At 37.9% G+C, this 25,226-nt stretch overlaps 1 protein-coding gene across 2 annotated transcripts in view; it reads right to left on the bottom strand.

Annotated features, from left to right (window-relative positions):
* Positions 1-3,303: 3,303 nt before the first annotated feature.
* Positions 3,304-25,226, bottom strand: part of LOC110439426 (NACHT, LRR and PYD domains-containing protein 3) — a 59,594-nt gene continuing 37,671 nt past the window's right edge. For both annotated transcript variants that reach the window (XM_021475436.3, XM_021475437.3), the window contains exons 7-10: positions 23,352-23,525; positions 13,954-14,127; positions 4,815-4,861; positions 3,304-4,740 (exon numbers count right to left, since the gene is read on the bottom strand). In XM_021475436.3, the coding sequence (XP_021331111.3) occupies positions 4,214-4,740; positions 4,815-4,861; positions 13,954-14,127; positions 23,352-23,525 (922 nt within the window). In that variant the 3' untranslated portion in view covers positions 3,304-4,213. The remainder of the gene's footprint in view (positions 4,741-4,814; positions 4,862-13,953; positions 14,128-23,351; positions 23,526-25,226) is intronic.

The following is a 25,226-nucleotide window of genomic DNA, read 5'->3' as shown; positions in this document are numbered from 1 at the left end:
GCGTACGCACAAAGCTGTAAATGTACATACGAAGAAAAAAATTCAGATGTATGAAAAACTGCGTACGCCGAATCCCATGCATATTCTATCTACATCTGAATGAACGTGAAACTAAGCGCAACATGCACGACCGCAAAACCCCTCCCTGCTTCCTCCCCCGTATGAATATGCTAATGACTCTACTTTGGCAAAACCCAACGAAAAAGCAATGGCAAAAGCAAGCAAGAAGAGAAAGGTAGACCGGAGAAAAACTGTGTTATTTGCAAGTTTGTCCTCCGGAATTAACAACAAAAGAAAAAAATAGAGTGAGAAGAGTATAGCTGATGTGGTTAACACAGTTGGGTCTGAACATCGCACTGTGGATTTAAAAAAGAGATTTGTATAGGTGCAAAATGTTGTAGTACCCTTAACAGTCTGAGTGGTGCAGCTAGTAAAACGCATGTCATCATGTTTTGACATTAACTCGGTTCGAATCCAGCGTCTGCTGAATTCAATCTTTTTTTCCCCCTGCTACATATCAGATTTTGCCTACTATTAATCATGAGGAAGACAAGTAGGAATCATTAATACGTCTGTGCATCATATTTTATTTGCACATTTATTGAATGGAAATGTTTCTGATTCACGTATGCAAATTCATCTTCAGATGGTGCCTTTATAGCAGTGGTCACCAAACTTGTTCCTGAAGGGCCGGCGATCTGCAGATTTTAGCTCCAACCCTAATCAAACACACCTGAACAAGCTAATCAAGGTCTTACTAGGTATACTTGAAACATCCAGGCAGGTGTGTAGAGGCAAGTTGGAGCTAAACCCTGCATGGGCACTGGCCCCCCAGGACCGAGATTGGTGACCCCTGCTTTATAGAAATGTGCGTGCAGTAGATGCAGTAGATGTAAGCTCTGATTACATAGGGAAAACAGGTGACTGCTGCAAATTGCTCTTTAATGTTTGGCTGGTCAACTGTATGGTATGGAAACCTTATATACCTGCTAGAGATGAACCAGTCTCATACAGCTGCCATTACACGGCTCAGACACTTTGTAGAGTGCAATTTAACACAACTGCCTCTAGGAGTCGCCAATGGAAATAAAAAAGGCACGCACAAAAAATGTGTGTACGCCAGCCATGAAGCTGGCGTGGAGCTGTGCACATTCCCATGTTCATTTCATCATTAGTAAATCCAAACGTGAGCCATTCTGAGCATGAAACCTGGCGTACGCAAAGTTTTTGTGCGTACGCAGCGTTGATACATGAGGCCCCTAGTGCGTAGCATATTTTCAAAGCAACTGCCAACATTTATCACAATCATGCACATATCAATAAATTAAAACAATAAAAATATACAAACTTCGACTTCGACTAATCGCGATTAATCATATTTAAAATACTGAAACTTGTAATTTTGGCTATTCAAATGTAAAATTTATGTAAACAAAAGACAAAAACTATTTAAATTCAAAATATAATTGTTTATTAGAATTTTTGTTTAACTTGTAACACAGATTTCTTCATGTAAACAAAATACCCACAATAAACCATCAAGATCCTGGCTTAACAGCCATATTTATTACAGAAATTAAAACACAGGAATGTTAGTGCCATTTCAATTTAAAAAACAATAAATGGCAATAAAAAACATTGATTTGCATGTTGGATTCTAAGTGGACTGCAAAAAAATGCCAAAATACAGGCATTACAGAAATGGAAAATTATAATAATAAACTATTGAATACAAACAGTTGCACTCATTGTAAAGTTTTATTGCTATGAGATGGGAACATTAATTAAAAAGTAGCAACAATTTAGCTTAATCCTCCTTTACATTCATCCAGTTGCTAAGACTAGGAGTATCCCGCAAATGCACAGAGACTCCTGGATGCCCGCACACCCCTCTCCTCTGCATCCCTCCTAGCTCTTCAGGTATGTCGCACGCAACTCACCCCCACCGTCCTTCAAGTACGTCTTTCCTCTACTCAGATACGTCACTCACTCCACCCCTGACACCCCTCAACGGGCCTGACACAGACACACACACACACAACGCGCTGGAGCGACTCCCTTCAGATTCAACACGCATGATCGCGTTCATCAATTTTGCTTAAACTAAGCGTTCTAAAGTATTACTGTATTTCACAAGGATTCTGACACAACAACGCGAAGCATACGCTTTCATTGCGTTTAATGAGGAAACACGCTAAACTTGGAGGGCTCATGCTAAAAGGCAAAGTAATGCCCAGTCTTTGACAGCCCGCGACTTCACCAGAGACTTTCTGAGTACATTTATATAAGACACCAATACTCCGATTTTAATATGATTAAGATAATACTTAATCATATTCACGAAATGCGGAGGATTTTCTTTCTGTTCGCCATTCGGTATCAACTTACAACAGAAGTCGAAAGATAAAAATGAAACACCCGAAATTGCATGAAACTCTGGATAACCTGTGATGCAACTAATTGTTTTATACCGAAACTTGCCTTCAAAAAGTGCTTCCTTGGTCTTATCCACATTTCTTGCATGTTGAACACACGTCCACCACAACTGGAAGTAAAAAAAAACCTGCAACTTAATTATTTAAAATTAATCGCATGCGTTAACGCACTAATTTTGACAGCGCTAGTAGTAATAATAAAAAACACAACAAATTACCTAATTTATACATTTATTTAGGAAAGTCTTTAAACTATACTGTTAATGCCACTTTTACCTACTTCATTTGATGTTTTCTAGACAAATTCATTGAGTCTCTGCAAAAATGTATGTACGTGCTGTTTAAGATTTTTTTTTAAATAACACATTTTTACTAGTTATTTTGCAAAATACTAATATTCAGCTTAAAGTGCAATTTAAAAGCTTACCTACAGGTTAAACTAGGCAAATTATATTAATTATAGGAAAAGTAAACTGAGTTATAATAATTGACAATTTCTTTGCTCTGTGTGAATATTTTTGCCCTTTAAATGCATCTCGTCCATATCTTATACTTATCTTTTAATAATCTCTGTGGCATTGGTTGACTCCTGATGGCTGCAGTGAAATTCAGCTTATCATCAATACAATGTCTCACTCTCCCATATATATATATATATATATATATATATATATATATATATATATATATATATATATATATATATATATATATATATATATATATATATATGTGTATATATATATATATATATATATATATATATATATATATATATATATATATATTAATATATATATATATATATATTAAATAATATATAAAATATAAAAAGCAACATAAAGCATCAGAGTAGATGGGGCAGTAATGGTTAAACAGTAATTTACCATTTATTATCACAGTAAACATCTGTAATGGGTACATAAAGTAAATTACTGTAATTTATTCTTTGCACTGCACATTTTCATACAAATCCTATCCCTTTTACAGAAAAATACTGTTTCTTTTCATTACAGCAAAACACTGGCTATTTTACAGTTATTTACTGCATAATCTATGGTAAGGGTTAACAGTGCACGTTACCAAATATATTTTACTGTATTTTTTCCCACAAAGACAGGTTACACAGTGTTCGTCCAAACTAACACAAAGATGCACATAATGTGCTCTACATTTACCACCAACAGAAATATTTACAGAATAAATTTTACAACAGTTTTATTTATTGAATGTTTTCATCTCAAACACAACGAAAGGGTAATACATTTACCCAGCGAGTTTTTTTATGTTCAAAGAATTTTCTCAAAATGTGTGTCAAAATAAGATTTATCACCAAAAATTATTCCGCTAGCTGAAACACAGAGAAAGTCAAACTAAGACTCAAAATCCCCCCGAGGTGGATGAAAACGACCCAACTGTACAACAGGGTTAAACTCTAAAACCGTCTTCAGAATCTAGAAGTATACACCAGATTATTCGCTGTCTTTCTCTGAGCAGAAATCACCAAAAAAAAAACATGTATATGCTCCACATACTTGAGTTTGTTCAGTGTGTAGTTTGGATCCTCCAGTTTTTCTGAAGACAGAAAACCACAGCCTTCCTCTGTCACCATACAGCCAATCTACAATCACAGACTCTCTCTATCTCTCTCTCTCTCTCACACACACACACACACTCTCACTCTCTCTCTCTCTCTCTCTCTCTTACACACACACACACACACACACACACACTGACTGCTCCTGCAGAGGATTCTGAGTAAATCTCTCTGTCAGTCTTCAGCACAGTTTCACTGATGATCCAAGATAAACACCAAACCCAGGATAGAGCGGCTCAGTGAATGTGGTCTGGACTAAGTGGATGAGACTCATTGTGTCTCCATTGATGTTGTAGAAGATCAGAGTTCCTGCACTGTGATCCACAAAAACTCCTATTTTCCTGCTGAGCGGCTCTACTGAGAGACGAGTGCATGTGCGATTGTGTCTGAATTTGAAACTGGAGGCATCACAGATCAAACTCCAGGACTGAGCATTATATCCAAACCTACTCTCATCACCTTTTCCCTTACTGTTGATGCTCTTATATGACACTGATATACTCACAACATCATCTCCACTCCAGTCAATCTCCCAGTAACAGCGTCCACACACACTCTCTCGGCACACCACCTGAGGTTGATGATCAAATCTGTCTGGATGATCAGGATACGACTGTTCCTCTAACACACCCTTCACCTCTCTGTTCTCCTCAGACAGAACGAGATGAGTGTGTGCTGCATTTGGATCCAGTGTGACGAAACAGACATCTGAACACAAGAACACACGTTTTAAACAACAGCTGTGTGTGTGTGTGTGTGTGTGTGTGTGTGGGTGGTCGTACATTTGCGTAGTCCTGCTGTAATCCTTGTCTCTCCTCCATGATCCAGACTGTAAACACACAGATTGACATTCAGTCAGTAAACAAACATCAGTTTAACACACGCAACTGATGCACACGCACGCACACCCACACTCACACAAACGCACATAATATTTCTTTTTCACACACATAAAATGTCTTTTTCTCTCTCACACACATACACACACAGACACACACACACAGAAACTATCTTTCTTTCTCTCTCTCTCTCTCTCACACACACACACACACACACACACACACAATACACACAGATCTCTTTGTCAGTGGGGTGAGATGGGCTTCCTTGTGTCTTGACATGTTCAGTGTAATTATATTTTCCAACTTCACTATCACTCAGCAGAACACACCAACAAGTTTGCGGATTTACCACAGGGCTGTTGGCCTTCATGTAACGCCGCCAACAAGGTAAAGATCCTGCGTATTATTATTGATCACATGTGCACTGTTCTTGCTTTATTTAGTCATTTTCTACTATGGCGTTACAAGGCAGACAAAACAATCGAATCGATCAATACGCTGCATGTAGATTATCCCCATAGCTGACAGCACTTACTGACAGCACTTACTGAACACATAGCTGACAGCACTTACTGAAAACAATCATATATGGACAAACAAAAGCCATTATTAACGATTATACAGACCTAAACAATTACTCAGTACATGATGCCAAAGCCTTCCTTGTCCCACACACTCAGATTTTTTATTTTAGACATCCTACAGCCCTTCCGGTTAACCCATTCTATTAGAAACCCCCACATTCAATTTAAATTCTTTATAAACCAATTCACTGCCTGATGTTTCATTTTAAGTATACAATATGCATCAGACTTTTCAACTTACACAAGTGATTATGTCTGTTTGACAATACAGGATTTTTCCAGCGATCAGTTCAACGTGGCAAGCCAGGTTTAGATTAACCCAAATCCATTCCGTATGGCAAGCCCTATTTATATGTATGCATTTAACTAAAATAAATTATCATTAGATATTATACGCTGTGTTATATTTTACAGCAATTATATATCCCAATAGCTAAAAGCTATTTCATTAGTCATTAGTGCTATTTTTTTTATAGAGACATTTCTCTATAAAAGAGACTGTCATAAAGACATTTGGTTGTGTCACCAGCTCGGTCCCAGTCATTCCACTCACTGGCCAGCAGAGGTCTCTCTCGCCGGACTTTTAGCACTACATCCCCAAGAAGCTATGTATCTGTCACTAATTGCGCTGCACCTGACTCTTATCACACGCACACACATATAAGCAGCATTCACGCTCAGTTTATTGCGAAGTCTTGTTTGCCCAGTCAAGATTACCGAGCGTTTATCCTTGTATCCTGATTGTTCTCCTGTTATTTTGGTCTCATCCTTGTACAAATTGCTGCCTGCCCCGACCTTCTGCTTTCCTCTCTGTTACCGAGTTACACTGCCAGCCCTGATCTATGCCTTTTCCAGTGACCAACGAGTGTATACTGCCTGCCTTTTGACTCCTGCCTGATCTTCATGTGAGTGTCTCTAACAACACTTAGTGTGGGTTTCTGATTCAACCGAGTTTAATAAACATACTGCAGATGCATCCCTCTGTGTCATCCTCTTCGTTACAGGTTGATTTATATCATTCACACAAAAAGCTGTCAATCAGCTCCATAGCAACAAACAGACTAACATAGCAACCATTTATGTACTGTTCCACTTCAGCATTAGAACAGCTGGGCATTGGTTTGTTTGACCCATGCTAGCAATGGGATTTCTCGTATGCTACATTTGGCAACAGTAATTAGCTACATGATGATCAGCTTAATGCTATCACATGCTAGAAACACTTGCTAAGCATTAGATTTGATCAGCATGTAAATAAGGCTTGCCAGTTAACAACCCAGTGAACCCCAGCAACTGCCAAGGAACCACTCAGAACACCCTAGCAACACCTTAGGAATCGATGATTTCATTTTCCAGAAGTGGAGTGGCACCCTGCCCCTTCCTATTCAGGACTGACATGGCTGCAAACCACCAAACCACTAACTCTGTGAAACCACTATCACCCCCAAATACCCTCTGATCATATTCCACAGTATGGAACGCTTCCTAAGACCTTCACATGTTTTTAAAGCACCTTCATATTGTTTTCCCTACCCTCAATCACCCCATTCATTTCAAATCTCCATGCTACAAGAATATCCAAGTCAGTTCTACTAATAACTATCCTCTGGTGCTCTGCGATGACTTAAACTCCCCACCCCCCCTCAGCCTCTTTACCCTTTATTATGCTTTACACAGAGGAAGCTAATCATTTCATAACATCATACCGATTCCAAAAACATCTAAAGGTAATCCTCCACCTTTCAAGTTTCCCCCAGACCACTTTTTCAGCCATGCATCTAGAATCAGAGCAGCTATCGTTGCAGCCCATAAGGCTCTCCCAGCAATCCAGACCCATGGCCATTAGAAATCAGACTCAGTCTCAGCCATCATCCTCAGCCCTTACTACCTCAAAACTGTCCAACAAACCCTCACCAGGTGCCACTCACCTATTGATAGCCAAAGGAATCTGCATGCCCCGGCCACCTCTTCTTCTCTCCTTTCTCCTAACGCTGAGCATTACCCACCCTCCTCCCTCCCTGTCCCCCCAACACAGACTCGACTCTTCAGACTGCTTCTACCTGTAGCAAAGCACTACTCTGCCCTGCTCCTTGCTCCAAAGCGAACAAACTCTGCATACTCTCCCCTTTTCCTTCCAGCTTTTCTTTACATGCACTACTTTGCTTTTCTAACTCCCACAGGAGCCATGCCCACTCCAGCCACCCCTTCACCATTCACTCCCACTGCAAGAGTCACCACTGCCCCCTCCTTTTTTCCCTACTCTCACAGGATCCTGGGCCCTGCAGCTCTGACTCCCGCAGGAGTTATCCCTAGGTTCGACTCCCGCAAAGTCAACCACTGCCCCCTGGTTTCTGGTGTAGGGTGCTCCACTCGAGATGTTCGAGTCTTTTGGCCCTCCTTTCTATCCCAGCGTCGAGTGCTCCGCTCCCTCTTAGCGTCGAGTCTCTCCTCCCCACTTTTATTTCTACCTCTCAGCGTTGAGTGCTCTGCTTTCTTCAAGCGCCAAGTCTCTCTGTCTTCCCTTGTTTTTATTTTTTTTAGCATCAAATTTCTCTGCTACCCTGCTCTTCTGCAGGAGTCATTTCCAAGCACGACTCCTGCAGGAATCCCCATCCCCCTCCTTTTCCGCAGGAGTCCCCACCACCTACTCCCTTTTCCGATTCTTGCAGGAATCTGGCCCCGCAGCTCTGACTCCCGCTGAAGCGATACCCCAAGCTTTGACTCTTGCAGGAGTCAATCACCATCCAACCCCCCCCCCCCAAACTCTGCATACTCTCCCCTTTTCCTTCCAGCTTTTCTTTGCATGCACTACTTTGCTTTTCTAACTCTCACAGGAGTGACACTCCAAGTGCTGACTCCCACAGGAGCCATGCCCACTCCAGCCACCCCTTCACCATTCACTCCCACTGCAAGAGTCACCACTGCCACCTACTTTTTTCCCTACTTTCACAGGATCCTGGGCCCTGCAGCTCTGACTCCCGCAGGAGTTATCCCTAGGTTCGACTCCCGCAAAGTCAACCACTGCCCCCTGGTTTCTGGTGTCGGGTGCTCCACTCGAGATGTTCGAGTCTCTTGGCCCCCCTTTCTATCCCAGCGTCGAGTGCTCCGCTCCGTCTTAGCGTCGAGTCTCTCCTCCCCACTTTTATTTCTACCTCTCAGCGTTGAGTGCTCTGCTTTCTTCAAGCGCCGAGTCTCTCTGTCTTGCCTTGTTTTTATTTTTTTTAGCATCAAATTTCTCTGCTACCCTCCTCTTCAGCAGGAGTCATTCCCAAGCACGACTCCTGCATGACTCCCCCATCCCCCCTCCCTTTCCACAGGAGTCCCCACCAACTACTCTCTTTTCCGATTCTTGCAGGAATCTGGCCCCGCAGCTCTGACTCCAGCTGAAGCGATACCCCAAGCTTTGACTCCTGCAGGAGTCAATCACCGTCCAACACCCCCCCCCCCCCCCACCACCAGTTATTTCCTTTTATTCCTTCCAGTGTCAAGTGCTCTGTTCTCTTCAGTGCTGAGCCTCACCACCCCTCCCCTTCCTTCTGGTGTCGAGTGCTCCACTCCTTCCATGCGTCCGAGTCTCTCCGCCCACCTTCCCTGTTTCAGCATCGAGTGCTCCACTCCCTCTTAGCTTCAAGTCTCTTTCCCCACTGATTCTGGTTTCCTCTAACAGTCCAAAACATGAGACATAAATAAATTAACTAAACCAAATAGTCAAATTCCACCAGCAACACAGAGATCTACCTAAGCTCAAACTTCCCTCTCGTCCTGTAAATGTTCGGGAGCCCCGGGCTCAAGGATCTCAGTTCAGGGTAGAGGTCTGCATTCCCGCTGCTGTGCCGCGGGCGCCGCGGGCGCCGCGGAACCCGACCAGATTTTTGCGGCGCGGGTATAAATTTCCGAATAAATCACGAGAGCTGTCGGCAACGGGTTTAATTTGGGACGGGAGCGGGCTGTCTAGCAATATCGCTCCCGACTCCCGAGTGAGCACGCGTATGTATGTGTGTAAATGAAATAGCGCGATGCTGTGTTTAGCTTGTTTGTTTCAGTGTGTGTGTGTGTATGCGCACGCGCAAATGAGAGGTGTGTGTGTGTGTGTGTGTGTGCGCGAATGAGAGAGAGAGCTTTGCCTGTATGTGTGCTTGGTGCTTATGAGTGTGTGTTAGTGGGCGGGCGCGCGCACGAATGAGAGAGAGAGAGCTTTGTCTGTGTGTGTGCTTAGTGCTGTGCGTGTGTGTGTTTATACAGACAGCTTGTTATAGGCTGTCTGGACTGTATAACTGGGTGATTTTCGGTTTTGTTCTCCCCCGCTCTTTAGCGGGATCGGGCGCAGCGGATAGAAAACGGGCCGGGTCGGGCAGCGGGACAACAAGTGCTTAATATAAGCAGGAGTTGTCGGGTTCGGGCTAAAACCTGGCTGGTGCGGGCGGGAGCGGGATTCAAAATTTAGTCCTGCGCAGATTTCTAGTTCAGGGCTCTTTCCTGGGAAAGCATGCCAAACTAGCTCATTACCAATCATCAGCTAAGTGTGAACTTTTTATGACAACTTTTTACTTTTACTTCTTACATTTTTGCACAAATATTTGTACTTTCTACTCCTTACATTTCATCACCTTAGGAATATTAGGTTCTTCCTGCGTTCTGAATGATTTTGAGATATTGAGCTTCAAAGTTTTTGCAATTGTAAGAGGCTAAATTATCATATGCATTTGTTTATATGACAAAACATGTCTTTTTGACTCAAGAATGTCCATACTGACTGTAAAGGCAGATACTTATAAGATCAGGGCCTGATTTGTAGAATTTGGGGGTTTTATGATGTGGTCATATGTTAATTGGTCAGTTTGAATTTCTCAGCATTTGGGCTTTAGTCACATGGTCAAGAAAAATACAAAATAGATGTAAAACTCTGCTCTGTCTTTTGGCTGCCCTCTCTTTTCCTGGCCTGTCTTTTCCTGCTCTGCTCCTCTCCTCCTCTGGAGTCTATCTTCTCTGACTCTACTGCAATCAGGCTAACTTCTTGGCCTGCTCTCTTTGTCTTTCTCTCCCTCCCTCTGTGTCTCTCCTTCTACCTCTGGTAACTTTAGTTTTACATTTAAGCTGGGTACAATTAATATAATATGTTTTATCATTTCATATTTTAGCATTTTATACAGTTATTTTGTACTTAATTCAGTTGTAACCATAGAGAATTATTGTCATTAAATCATTTCATTTTCAAGTATTTGTGAATTGCTGATTTAACATTCACATTTAATTGTTCCATATTGCAATACAATACAATCACATAATATCAATGCTCTCCCACATTTATAGCTATTAGTACTGCCCTTAATTCCATTTTTGGTATGAGATTGCAGAAGAATGGTTTTACTAGAAATGTACAGTTTTTTTTACCATCATGCTGATAACTTTTTATTCACTCGGCAGAACTACAGTTCGAACCGCTGTGGTTAAAACCCATTCTTACAAAATCCATATAGCAAACAGTATGTGTTTAACAGTTCTCTTTCATGCATTAACATGACAGAGCCCCTAAGGGTTCTCTAAATGTAAATTATCAAAGTGCAAATTGGAGTAAAAAAAAACATGGTAAATACAGATAGAGCCTTCTAATTCTGAAAAGTAATTTTCTGCTTGTAATTATAAGGTTTTATCTGCCAGATAATTCATTGAAGCATTACTTTTCAAGAAATACATTAAAAATATATAAATTGGTGTTGTTATATGTTGATGGTTGAGAAAGTAAAATTTTTGCTTTCTATAAAATTTGTTTCATGTTTTAGGATAAATATTTTTCTTGTTAAAATTAAATATGCAAGGCTGGGCTAAATATTTTTTTTTTCCAGTGCAGATGTTAATTTTATCTAATTAATATGTTAATATTTATTCAATTTTATGCTTTATATTAACTATTGCATTATATGTATTCAATTATATGCCCCATGAATTAAATTAAGTATTTTCCCTTCAAGGCTTAATATTAAATGTAAAGACTTTAAAAGAAACACACGATGACCAAATGAGTTTAATAAACACCGAAAAGTGTTTCACTGACAATATGTAAACAAATAAATATATTTCACTTTTAATATATACATTTTTTAATATTCATTTCTTTTCAACAATGTAAAATTCAACATTTCATCTCATTGTCAGTGTCGGTGACATATATGATCGTCTCACAATAAGAAGGTCCTTGGTTCGAGCCTCAGCTGGGTCAGTTGGCATTTCTGTGTGGAGTTTGCATGTTCTCCCTGTGTTCGGTCCAAATATATGTCCAAATACGTGCGGTACAGGTGAATTGGTTAAGCTAAAATTGACCATAGTGTATGTGTGTGATTGAGTGTGTATGGGTGTTTTCCAGAGATGGGTTGCAGCTGGAAGCACATCCGCTGCATAAAACATATGCTGGATAAGTTGGCGAATCATTCCGCTATGGTGACCCCAGATTAATAAAGGGACTAAGCCAAAAAAAATGAATAATTGAATGAAGCTCAATGTCAATAAATGCTTCTAAATCATCACATTTACACACATCTCAGTTCTGTATGGTGCGACATTATTTAGCCGACTTTTGTGTGATTTTGTCTTTCTGGTGTTTCCCGCTGTCAATGGAGCAGTCTGGCGAAATAACAAAGAAAGCTGATCCTTATTGTTCCTCGTGCGTGCATTAAAAATGATTGGCTAACAGAAAGAACCTTATAGAGCCAAGCTAGAGTTCGACTTTGTAGATAAACCTTTTTTGTTTTTTAAATAAAAAGTCTTAAAATGTAAACAACTTATAAAAAACATCACATAATGTAAATAAGTTGTCATTTAATAGGAATATGTCAATAACTCAATTTTGACAAAAAGGTCAGATAAAACCTTATAATTCTAAGGTGACGATTTGTAAATCGGGCTTATTACTTTCGTTTCATATGTAGCGTGGCTTTTTCAACAAAGATTATCACACGTCGTATGTAGGCTAGTTTATGAAGATTGCTATGAGAAAGGCAAGGATGACTTCGCAGATGAGTCAGAGGGAGACAGCAAATTTAACACAACTGAGGCTGTCCTGTTTAAATAGTAATAAGACCTATTTTGCTTTACATCTGTGTGCAGATCCAAGATGAAGAGTGTCTAATGTTATGCTGCATTTTCTTATGTTTAAAGTTAACTGTGTAGTTACTAATGCAGTGAAAATTTGTTTGCTAATTGTAAACACACATTAATGCATTTAATGAATTTACATTTTTGGTGTAAAAAGCTATGTTTTTGTGAACTGAACATTGTATCAGTTGATGAAATATGGTTATTTTCCGTAAATTTAAACTTTTCTATAAAACTTCCATATTTTTTACAAAAAAATCCTGGCAACCACAGCTGCTAGTATTTTTCCGCAAATTTAAGATTTTTTTTTTTTTTTGCATTTTTAACAATGTGCCAGGTCTTTTTTTTAAATCAGGAAACAAGGCATCATGTATAATCATTCACCATAATGGGAATAAATGGCTACTTATTTTTCTTTTAAACATGTTTTTCCTAGTATATAATTACACACACAGACACACACACTGAACTGAACAATTTAAGTATAATCTACCAAACTGGCAAGTTAAGTAAACTTAAATATGTAAGTATTGGGAGACTCGGTTACTCAATGAAATTGAGGCAACGATTTTACCTAATTCATTTCGTTCAGTCAACTTATTTGGGTTTTCAGTGTACAGTAAGAATGAAGCACAGGGGAGATCATGTATTTGCTGAAGCTGCAACTATACTCTGAATTCATTTCCATTTTGGATGACAAGAGAGGGAGTAGATTACCAGGAAAATAACAAAGTGATTATAATAGAAGTGAATGAGGCAAAAACAGCCACCAACAGTAAATTAGAGAGAAAAAAATCTGATGCTGCACAAAAACTAACAATGCATTAAAGCCAGTGTTGTTGCTAATCTTTCACATGTCCAAGACTGTGATAAAAGGTTAAATAAATCCAGTCCATAATTGGTATTTATATTGAACATATGTCATTTTGCGTGTCTTTTTCACCAAAGCAGTGACATCATTTATGAATTCGGCAGTTAAAGAGTTAAAATCCTGTAATTTTCAAAAAACTTCAGTAGTTCAGGGCTGAGGTTGATTAACAGATTTACACAAAAAACAGTTTACAGTAGTTTCATTTAGTTAATGTTTTCATCTCCAACACAAATAAAAGGGTAGTAAATTTACCCAGAGTGTATTGTTGAGTTTTTGTTTACTTTTAAAGCATTTTCTCAAAATGTGTGTCAAAATAAGATTTATCACCAAAAATCATTCCGCTAGCTAAAACACAGAGAAGGTTATGGCCAAAGTAAAACTCAAAATCACCCCAGTGTGGATGAAAATTAATCAAAAGTACAACAGGGTTAAACTCTAAGACTGTCGCCAGAATCTAGAAATATACACCAGATTATTCGCTATTTGTCTCTAAGCAGAAATTTTCAAAACAAAAACATGTATATGCTCCACATACTTGAGTTTGTCCAATGTGTAGTTTGGATCCTCCAGTTTTTCAGAGAGCAGCTTGACTCCTGAATCTCCTGGATGATTGTAGCTCAGATCCAGCTCTCTCAGGTGTGAGGGGTTTGAACTCAGAGCTGAAGACAGAAAACCGCAGCCTTCCTCTGTCACCATACAGCCAGACAATCTACCGACACACACAAACAGTCCACGTCACATTAGCCTGACAGATGTCACTAACACACAGTCACATGTGCTGAATATGATATTTGATCAAGTTTCAGTTACAAAAGCAAAAGGGGAAATATTTTACAATAAGGGGTGTTTATAAGACTGTCATGACACCTTTATAATTATGTTGTGATATGTCATGAATATGGATGAGATGTTATGAATGCTTAAGACAATTGTCATTAAGTCTCATTAGCTCAGTTATGCTATTATAAATGCAGAGATGACATTGTTTGAGATGTCTGTTTTGTGTAACTTGACATTGTCAAGATAACTTCATAAATTTGTCATAAACACGATTGTCATGAAACCATTAGAATTGTGTCATGAACTTTTTTATAATTTCTGTTAGTGGAACAAACTGAATTTGTCAACAAAATTTTTACTTTAAAATTGTCAGTATGCTGTCAAATAAATGCACAATAGCATCATGAATGTTTAATGATATTCAATTACATTATAATGATGCTGTTATAAAATTCATGACACAATTATATGTCCACTAGACAATCATGCTAATGGCGGATTCCTGAAGTTATGCTTGCTTGGTAATGTCAAGTTGTCATTAAAATTACACACACATATCATGATGTATTTGTTGTTGGCAAACTGTCATAAAGCAAAGCTTTGCATTTGAAATGACATAACTGAGCCAATGACACTTAATGACAGTTACCATAACCCTTCATACATCTCATTCCTTTATTATTTTATAATACATGTGTGAGTGTGTGGGTGTTTCCCAGCACTGAAGGTTGTACTGTCAGTGCTGGGTTGCAGCTGGAAGGGAATCAGCCATTAAAAACATCTGCCATGGTAATTGGTGGTTCATTCTGCTGTGGTGACCCCTGATAAATGCGGGAATAAGCTAACGGATATTGAGTGTATAAATGAAGGCCTCGGTATACTTCAAACAAAGTTAAATTTCATTCTTTGAGGGCAAAAAGAGGCAGTGAATGTGTCATGCTGCACAACACTATGATGATGACGGCTGAGAGAGAGGAACATTGCACTTTAAATATTAGTTTCGTATTTATTCTTTAACCTGCTGGTTGTGAACTTCATCAAATCATGGTAAACACGACACAGCAGTTCATCAAATAAAATAAAAGTAAAGGCATTAAGTGTCACAATTTTGACTGCTTCATACATTTTTGTTGGAAGATTGTTGTTTTTGCAAAAGATTTCATTTTATATCATTTGTCTCTTCATTTTGATGCATATTTTGTTGATTAATTATTTATAAGATAAACAAGAAGATCGAATAAATGTGTGTGGAATGGAGTGCCTTTGCCAATTCCCTGCTTCCACAGCCAGATTAAAATGGCCACAATAAACAGTTTCATCCACTAACGAACAGCTTCCTCCATGAGAAGCACTACCACATATTTTCAGCGTGTTATATTTGGTGAATAGCTCCACCAGTGTATGTAAGTACCAGTGTGTGACCCCCTCCAGCAGTGATCATACAGGTGTGGAAGCTTCTATACTGGCTCTGCTACCTCACCCTCTTGTGTATCAGGTGACTAGTGTTGTTGTGTTGATGTTGTTCTCCTGTCTTCCAACCATGCATTAAGATGTAAATTAAGGGGTGGAATTGCAATTCAAATAAGGCAGAGCATCAGAACACACCCACCTATTGTGTAATCACCAATGGAAGCTCAAAGGTGTTTAGGAGCCAAAGGAAACTTTTGGGGGAGCTGTTTCAATCTGACCAAAGAAACTCAAAAAGATGTTCATTTTGGCAGGATTTTGTTCAAAATTACGACATTTCAGTTCATTATTGATTTGGTTTGAAGAACAAACAGCTCATTTTTCTGTAAATATTAGATCCTTTACTTCACCACCTAAACCTATTCACCGTGGTGTTCCACAAGGATCTATTCTTGGCCCTCTTTTATTTTCTCTTTATATGCTTCCTTTAAGCTCTATACTCCTAAAACATAACATAAGCTGTCACTGCTATGCTGATGATCCCCAACTATACTTTTCAATCAAACTAGGAAAAGATTTATCATTAGAAAATCTTTTCCTATGCCTTACCGACATTAAGACCTGGATGACAAATAACTCTCTGCAACTAAATGAGAATAAAACAGAAGTGTTCATTTTAGGTCCTGCTGCTACCAACAATTCAATTAAAACTCAGCTAGGAGCCCTAAATGACAATCTGCACAATCATGCCAAAAATCTCAGAGTTATCTTCGATCCACTCTTGCAGTTTGATAAACATGTAAATGCGGTTGTAAAGAGCAGCTTTTTCCAGCTTATATTGGTGGCAAAAGTTAAACCCTTTCTTTCTGAAAAAGATTTAAAAATCGTAACCCAGGCTTTAATCTCCTCTCGGTTAGACTACTGCAACTCTTTGTACATTGGCCTACCTCAGTCAACACTCTCTCGGCTACAGTTGGTCCAAAATGCAGCCGCCAGATAATAACAGGAACTAAGACAAGAGATCATATCTACCCTTTCCTCGCTTCATTGCACTGGCTACCTATAAAATACAGGGTTGATTTTAAAATTCTTCTTTTCACTTTTAAAGCTTTGCACAATTCTGCCCCGGCCTATGTCAGCGAGCTTATTAGGCCATATACAGCTTGTAGACTCTTAAGATCCCATGACCAGTTTATTTTGTCTGTCCCTCGGTCTCGCTGCAAGTCAAAGGGTGATCGAGCTTTCAGTGTTGCGGCCCCAAGGCTCTGGAACAGTCTCCCACTGAACATCAGAATCTCTCCTTCTTTGGATGCTTTTAAATCTAACTTAAAGACTTATTTTTACTCTCTTGCCTTTGACTGATGCATGCATGTTATTTTTTATTATTTATATTTTAGTATTACTTTTAAATATATTTCATTGTATTTATAATACCAGTTATTTTTTAGTTTTATTGTCTAGTTTATTTTATTGTAAAGCACTTTGGATCAACTACGGTTGTGTAAAATTGTGCTCTATAAATAAAGGTTGCCTTGCCTTGCTTTGCCTTGCCTTTTAGACATGCCCCAAAATCCCAAATAACATGAATTAATGATGTTTTGAGCAGAAATTTCAGACACTTATTGTCACATTTTGTGGTAGGAAAAAGGAGCAAGAACTCAATTGCAGACAAAATGGGGTGTATTTATAATAAAATAAAATAAAATAAAAGGGAGATTTCCGGGTAGACGATGGAGTAAGACTTTGGTTGTGTAGCTCCGCTAACTTTCACTCAAATTTCATAAAAACAAGATAAAAAAACAAAAAGCTTGTCAGTGCTCTCTAATCCTTTATAGTGTTGCACGCGTTGAATATATGTTGCAATTTGCGTGTTTACAAATGCCATCGAAGAAAACAGGAAAGAAAGATGTCGCTGAGGGAGAAAGCTTGGCCGTATTGGAAGAGACTAGCTTAACAGCAAGTAACAAATCTCTCCGAGTGGAGATGCTCAAGGTTAAAACTGACATTAAAGAAAGTTTAAAAGGAGAGACTTCGACGCTGGATAAGAAAATTAATACAAAGTTTTATGCAATGCAGCTAACCATAAATGAGCATCGTGCAACTCTCGAACATCTGGAACAGAATGCTACATCCTCGGCAGATGCTGTTATGAAATTACAAGCTGTAGCCAAGTCTGTCCAAGTAGGTGACAGAATTAACTGAGAAATGCATTGAACCGGAGAAGTTCGGCATTCTGTATCCAGCAAAGCTGGGAACGAAGCATGGAAATTTGCAATTGAAAATTTTGGCACAAATAAGTAGAGCTGAATGCTGAGCAATAATCCCGGGACGTTATGCTTGTTGTTTTATTTAAGTTTCTGAAAGCGGGCGGACTCGCTGTAAAACTTTTTTTTTGTGAAGTCTCAGCAAAGTAAAATGTGGAGGTCAGATTTTCTTTTCTCTTTGTTCTTTATATTACCCTTTTAATGCCTTCTACTTTGTGGTAAGTTGTGCTGTACACTGGTTCCTGTAACAGCTAAACATGTTCTGTTATCTCACGTTTTTTTGGGAGGGTCAGTGCTAAAGATTTTCAAGTTAAAATTTTCTGGTGTGTAGGTAACTTGTCGAAACAGATTGTAATTTTCTATGGTAAACACAGTTTATGTGTAATAATGTAAATGTAAAAGGTACATCTTTAAATTTTGCCACTTGGAATGTAAAAGGTCTGAATGAGCCGGTGAAAAGAGGAAAAACATTGTTTCATTTAAAATCGCTGTTGTCAGATATCATGTTTCTTCAAGAGACTCATTTGAAACATACTGCCCATGTTAGACTCAGATGCAAATGGATCGGTCAAATGTCTCTTTTTTTATTTTTCTGCAAAATCGAGAGGAACAGCTATCCTTATCCTTATAGGAGTCCCAATTAAACATAATCTCACTATTTCAGATAAAGAAGGGAGATACGTTATTGTTGTTGGAGAAATATTTTGTGTGTCATTAACTCTAGTCAATATTTATGGGCCAAAATGTGACAAGTTTTTTGTTTAAAAAGTGTTTAATCTAATACCAAATATTTCAGATACAAATCTCATAATTGGGGCGATTTTAACTGTGTTCTGTTCTAGACCTGTATTTAGAGAAATCCTACTCTTCAAAAATAGTTATGTCCAACTCCAGTAAATTTTTGAATTCATATATAACTAATACTAATATGTTTGATGTGTGGAGAATAGTCTATCCGACAGCGAGGGAATACACTTTTCACTCTCAAGTGCATAACCTATATACACGAATAGATTATTTCATTCTGGATGGTAAAATTACGTCCCAGGTTTGTACAGCGAAATATCATGAAATTATTATCTCAGATAACAGCCCTGTGATTTTTTCTATGAAAATAGATAATATGGAGAAACCACAAAGAAATTAGAGACTTAATTCTCATTTACTTACAAACAAAGTCTTTGTTATCACTTAAAACAGGATATAAAAACTTTTTTTGAATTCAATGTCAAACCGGACATTTCTACAGGGGTCTTATAGGACACATTTAAAGCATACATAAGAGGGTGTATTATTTCTTTTCAAGCATCTCAGCGAAAGAAAAATAGGGCTGAATCAGAGATCATAAAAACTCAAATTGGCGAATTACATATGGAAAATGCTAAACATCTGTGTATTGAAAAATGTAAAAAAAAAAATTGTGCACTCAAATATAAATTAAATCAAATCCTTTGTTTTAAAATTTCCAAATCTTTTCAGTATGTTAAACAAAAATACTTCGAATTTGGTGATAAACCACAAAAACTTTTAGCTAGGCAACTACGTAAAACAGCATCTGAACGAACAATATACAAAATCAAATCAAACACAGGAGAATTTCTTACTTCTTCTAGGCAAATAAATAGTAAATTTCAGATGTTTTATGAGCCATATAATTTGTCTGAAGGAAATATAGATTCTACAGTTATAGCTCAGCTTCTAGTTCAACAAAATCTTCCCTCATTAAGTCAAGAGCAAGTTAAGGAGTTAGGAGATGAAATTACAACTGAAGAAATATCAGTTACTATAAAATCTGTAAAAGGATATAAAACTCCTGGTCCAGATTTTGTAATGAGTTCTATAAAGCCTGCATTGATTTACTATCACCTTATTTATATTGGGTTTCTAAACAGGCATTTATAGAGCAGTCTCTGCCATCCACCTTAAATGAAGCAATTATTACTGTAATCCCTAAAAAAGGGCGAAACCCAGAATAAGTGAGTTCTTATAGACCAATTTCTCTCCTAAACTCGGATCAAAAATTCAAAAACTTTGGCATGCAGGCTAATTAAAGTTATTAGAAACTTAGTACATCCAGATCAAAATGAATTCATACCAAAACGTAAGTCTTCTTCTAATCTTAGCCATCTTTTCAACATAATTTACTTTTCCAATGCCTCGCAGCAAGATCTAGTCATTCTATGATTGGATGCAGAGAAGGCATTCGATCACATTGATTGGCCTTACCTTTTTGCCTTATTGAAGAAGTTTAATCTCAGAGATAATTTCCTTTCATAGATTAAATTGTTGTACTCCAAAGCATTTGCAAGAATTCTCATGAATTACACAGAGGTACAAGACAGGGGTGTCCACTCTCACCACTTTTGTTTACATTACCGATTGAGCCTTAAGCGGAGACAATTAGAACAAATACTGGAATTAAAGGCTATAAAACCAGAAGTACTGATAATAAACTAGCATTATACGCAAATGAAGTAATTTTATTTATTTCTGAGCCCAACAATAACATTCTAAATATTCTTAATTTGATTAATCACTATGGTACATTTTCAGGGTATAAAATTAACTGGGACAAGAGTGTGCTGAGGCCAGTCACGATTAAAGATTCTTCTTGGCTTCAGCATTTGCCCTTTAAAACTGCTTCAGAACAATTCACATATCTAGGAATTGAGGTGATAAAAAAAAAAAGTTTTGTGACTTAATTAAGGCCATTTTCAACCCCTGTTGTCTAAACTTAAATCTATGATCAATTTCTGGAGAACACTTCCTATTTCTTTTGTGGGTAGGGTAAATGCAATAAAGATGATATTTCTCCTGCAATTTTTGCATCTAGTGCAGAATATTCCTGCCCAAATCTTTTTTTTTTTTTTTTTTAAATCTGGACTCTATCCTGATTCTCTTTGTTTGAAATTGTAAAGCCCAAAGGATTTTTAAACACCACCTATGTAGGCCCAAACTGCAAGGAGGGCTTGCCCTACCTAATTTTCTTTATTATAATTGGGCGGCAAACCTTAGGGCTCTGACTTCATGGATAGACTTTATTCCAATGGGAAAGAATTGGTTTCTGTTGGAGTAGGAAGAATGTCTCCCATATTCAATTAATGCAATACTTTTATCACCTAAAGGTATAACTAGTTCATTTTAGAATCATAACCCTGTCATTCATAATTCTGTTCGTATTTAGAAAGAGTTAAAGAGACTCATTTCAAATTCACCCAAATGTCGTTTTTGCTCTCCATCTTAGCTAACCCCGCTTTTCGCCCTGCGATGTTAGATAATGCATTCGAGTTTTGAAAAAGTGTAGGACTACAAAACGTAGGGGATTTATGTGGATGAAAAATTAGCTTCATTACAGCAGCTGTGTGAGAAATACAGTATTCCTTCTAATCACTTCTTAAGATACCTTCAATTAAGAGACTTTGTGAAGTCTAACATTTATAATTATGCCACAGCGTCACCCATACGTCTGGTCACATTTCTGGAAAGATGTTTAAGAAATGGTAGTACCATTTCCTTGCTTTACAAGGGTTTAGGACAGATGAAAAGTCCATCTATGGAGAACATTAAATCTGCTTGGGAAGAAGAACTTGCAGTAGAAATTCCAAGAGAAATTTGGGAACAAAGTCTTGAACTGGTTCACAGATGTTCTATTAATATATGACATTGTCTATTACATTGTCATATATTGTCACTGACATTGTCTAATACAGTTTAGTATTAAGTGCTTCATAGGCTTTATTATTCCAAGTGTAAATTGAATAAAATATTTCCAGAAGTGTCCCCAGTGTGTGACAAATGTCAGTTCTTAGATTCTAATCTGTCTCATTCCTATATTATGTGTACCAAATTACAGAGTTTCTGGAACAAAATATTTCAAGTGTTTTTAGTTACATTAGACATTCTGAAGAATTTTTGAGACTTACACATGTACAACAACAGTTTGTTTCATATGGGTTAATCTCTAATAAAAAAAAAAAAAAAAAACTCATCCTTTTGTTTTGGAAGAAAAAAGAAGATCCAACTCTTAAATTATGGCTGACAAAGTTAACAGGTACACTACGTCTGGAATAAAATCAGATAGACCCTAATAGACAAGGTTTTGTCATTTGAAAAAATGTGGTCCCTTTTTATTTCCTTTTTACAAACTTGTAATTAATATGTTTACTATGCCTGTAGTACCTAAATTTATTGTTGGATAGCACTGGTGGGTAGTTGGTTGGGGGAATGCATGTTTATATTATTATTATTTTTTATTATTATTATTTTTATGACTGTTGTTTGTTGTTGTTTTTTATTATTATTTTATTTTTAAATGTCTAATTGTTTGAATGCAAGTTTTATGTTTATGTTAAAAAAGGTGTGTTTTCAAGTAAATGTCTGTGAAAATTTCTAATAATAAAAATATTGAAACCAAAAAAATAAATAAAATAAAAGGTAAAACAAACTACGCTGAGGGGGAAAACATACAAAACATAAAAATTATCAAAACAAACTAGACTGGGCAGGCTGGCAAAGATCAGGGCTAGAAGACAGGACAAGGCAGGATACGAAGATAAACTGACACTGGACCGCAGACATGAGAATATAAGCAGAAAATAATTACCACACAAACATGTGAACATAATAAACTAATAATGGGTTAACAAGGAGGGTGAGACTAGACTATAGATGGGAGAGCACATGACAAAAGAAAACACCACAAGCCATGTGCTCACATAAAACGGGACAAGAACTCGCAGCCAATGACAGAACTCATTAACCGCGTGTTCACAAGGCAACACTGAAACACACGGCCACAATGTAAACACTGAGCCATGTGCTTAGACAACACCACAATAAACAGACACAAGACACAAGCATGGCGACGTAGTGGCGCAGTAGGTAGTGCTGTCACCTCACAGCAAGAAGGTTGCTGGTTCCTCGGCTGGGCCAGTTGCCGTTTCTGTGTGGAGTTTGCATGTTCACCCTGAGTTTGCGTGGGTTTCCTCCGGGTGCTCCGGTTTCCCCCACAGTCCAAAGACATGCGGTACAGGTGAATTGGTATAGGCTAAATTGTCCATAGTGTAAGTGTGTAAATAAGTGTGTGTGTATGTTTCCAAGAGATGGGCTGCGGCTGGAAGCTTATCCGCTGCGTAAAACGTGCTGGATTAGTTGGCGGTTCATTTCGCTGTGGAAACCCCGGATTAATAAAGGGACTAAGGCGAAAAGAAAATGAAGGAATGAATGAAGACATAAGCACACAATAAATGAAAACACTTTACCGTGCACTCACACATATGCAGCGCGCATGTTTCATTTCAGCGCCAACCAAAACCTAAACCAACCAGACTGAGACACTGAGAATGAAACAGCGTGATGCCGACAAAACAAAACATGAGTACAAGAGTGCGCGTCCCAGCAAGACACCCCATCATACTTTGTGGCATTTCACAATGTAAAAGTGTGGCAGCATTTATTTCATAGAAACATTATTTTATTTTACCTCAGTATCTCCAGATTACAGTTTGGACTATTCAGTCCATCAGAGAGAAGCTTCACTCCTGAATCCTGCAGGTCATTGTCACTCAGGTCCAGCTCTCTCAGGACACAGTTTGGGGATTGTAGAGCCAAAGACAAACTCTCACAAGAATCCACAGTGAGTTTACACATGACAAATCTGAGAAATAACAAACATAAATCAAATGTACAGTGTATTTTTTAGCCATTCATCTAATGTAAATAATTATTATAATCAATCAGTCAATCACAATGTTTCCCCTGCCCTTATATTAGGGGGGCGCCCGCCCTCCCAACGGCTGTCCCTGCCCCCATTTATTATTGTATTAATTAGATTAGGCAAATATGGGCATTGCCCCCTTAAAAGTTAAACCATTCATGGTCTAATCCTTCTAACTTACTGCCTTTATCAGATAGCCTCGAGTCCAACCCAGGCAGCAGTGGCGCTTCTATGGTTTTCTGACTGGTTACCTGACCTCTATCTCAGGCCACTGCTGTGGGCTCTTCCAGAATCTGACCATCCAGGAGGTTGAAGAGACCTCCAGAAGCCCGGACGAGTCTATGTCATTAACATGAGTGTGGCTCTATGGTAGTGATAGGTCGTTCTTGAATGATTCGTTAATTTTGAACGAATCTTTTATATGACTCAGGAACTACGAGTCCTCTGAGGGAGTGATTGGTTCATCCGTGCGTGCGCACATCTGTGCAGGAAGTATTGTTAATTTCAAGTCTTTTAAGTCGTTTATCGCAGAAAGGCAAAAGCCAATCGTTTGCGTTTAGAGCTGGAAAAAGAATTGATCCATTCATCTCTCGAGTCCTCTATCAGGTTTAAGTCATTCATTTTTCTTACTTGACTTGACACTACAGCGGAATTGGATGTAGAAATTAGTAAATGGTTCTAAATCCTCTTTAAAGACGGGTGCATGATAATCATTAATTGTTATAATATTATTATTACTAATAATATTATAAATTAATATTATAAATTAAATATATTGTATATATATTATTATTATTATGTGCATTTCTGATCTGACTGTAGCTTCACTGTACTTTGCAACAAGAACCTCAGTCATATTATGTAAAACTGAATTTTTGTTGCATCATGGATCATATTTTAGACTTTTCATAAAATCAGCAAACAATGTATACCAAAAAAAGCATTTTCTTAGAAATAAAAAAGGTCTGTCCTACTGTCACTAAGTTATTGTTACTGTTTTTCTGCTGAATATGTGGTTTTTATATTTTGTTATTTTACAAACAACTGGAACTATGCTTTAATATATATATATATATATATATATATATATATATATATATATATATATATATATATATATTGTTTTGTCTAATTGCTGCCTTGCTTGCAGACAACAAACACTAAGCTAGGCTATATGATAAGTTAATCAAATTCTTCACTTACAAGTGATTTGTAATTTGTTCATTTATACCGCATTTTTTGTTTAATAATGGTTTTCTATGCAGACTTTATGTATTGGTCTAATATTTATATAAAGAAAGATTGCATTTGCATTTACTCATTTAGCAGAAGCTTTTAAGTAAGTAATAAGTAATGGCAAAAGAAGTGCTTTATGAGCTCACAGATCAAGGTGCACCTCTGAAAGAATCTAGTGGACTCAGAAACTGCTCCAAACAAATTAATGCTTAATTCATTCGCTGTGGAGACCCCTGCTAAATTAGGGACTAAGCTGAAGTCAAATGATTGGATGAATTGTTTTCTGTAAAGCTGCTTCTGGCCATGACACATTCACATCTAAATGGTCATAAGAGAGGTGTTTAAAAAATTATATGTAGCAGTGGCGGTTCTAGGGGGGGGCCGGTGCCCCCGTGTCAACAAGCT

Source organism: Danio rerio, chromosome 4 (assembly GCF_049306965.1).
Source record: "Danio rerio strain Tuebingen ecotype United States chromosome 4, GRCz12tu, whole genome shotgun sequence".
Lineage (NCBI taxonomy): Eukaryota > Metazoa > Chordata > Actinopteri > Cypriniformes > Danionidae > Danio > Danio rerio.
The sequence above is the reverse complement of the archived record's forward strand: the minus strand, read 5'-3'. Positions and strand labels throughout refer to the sequence as shown.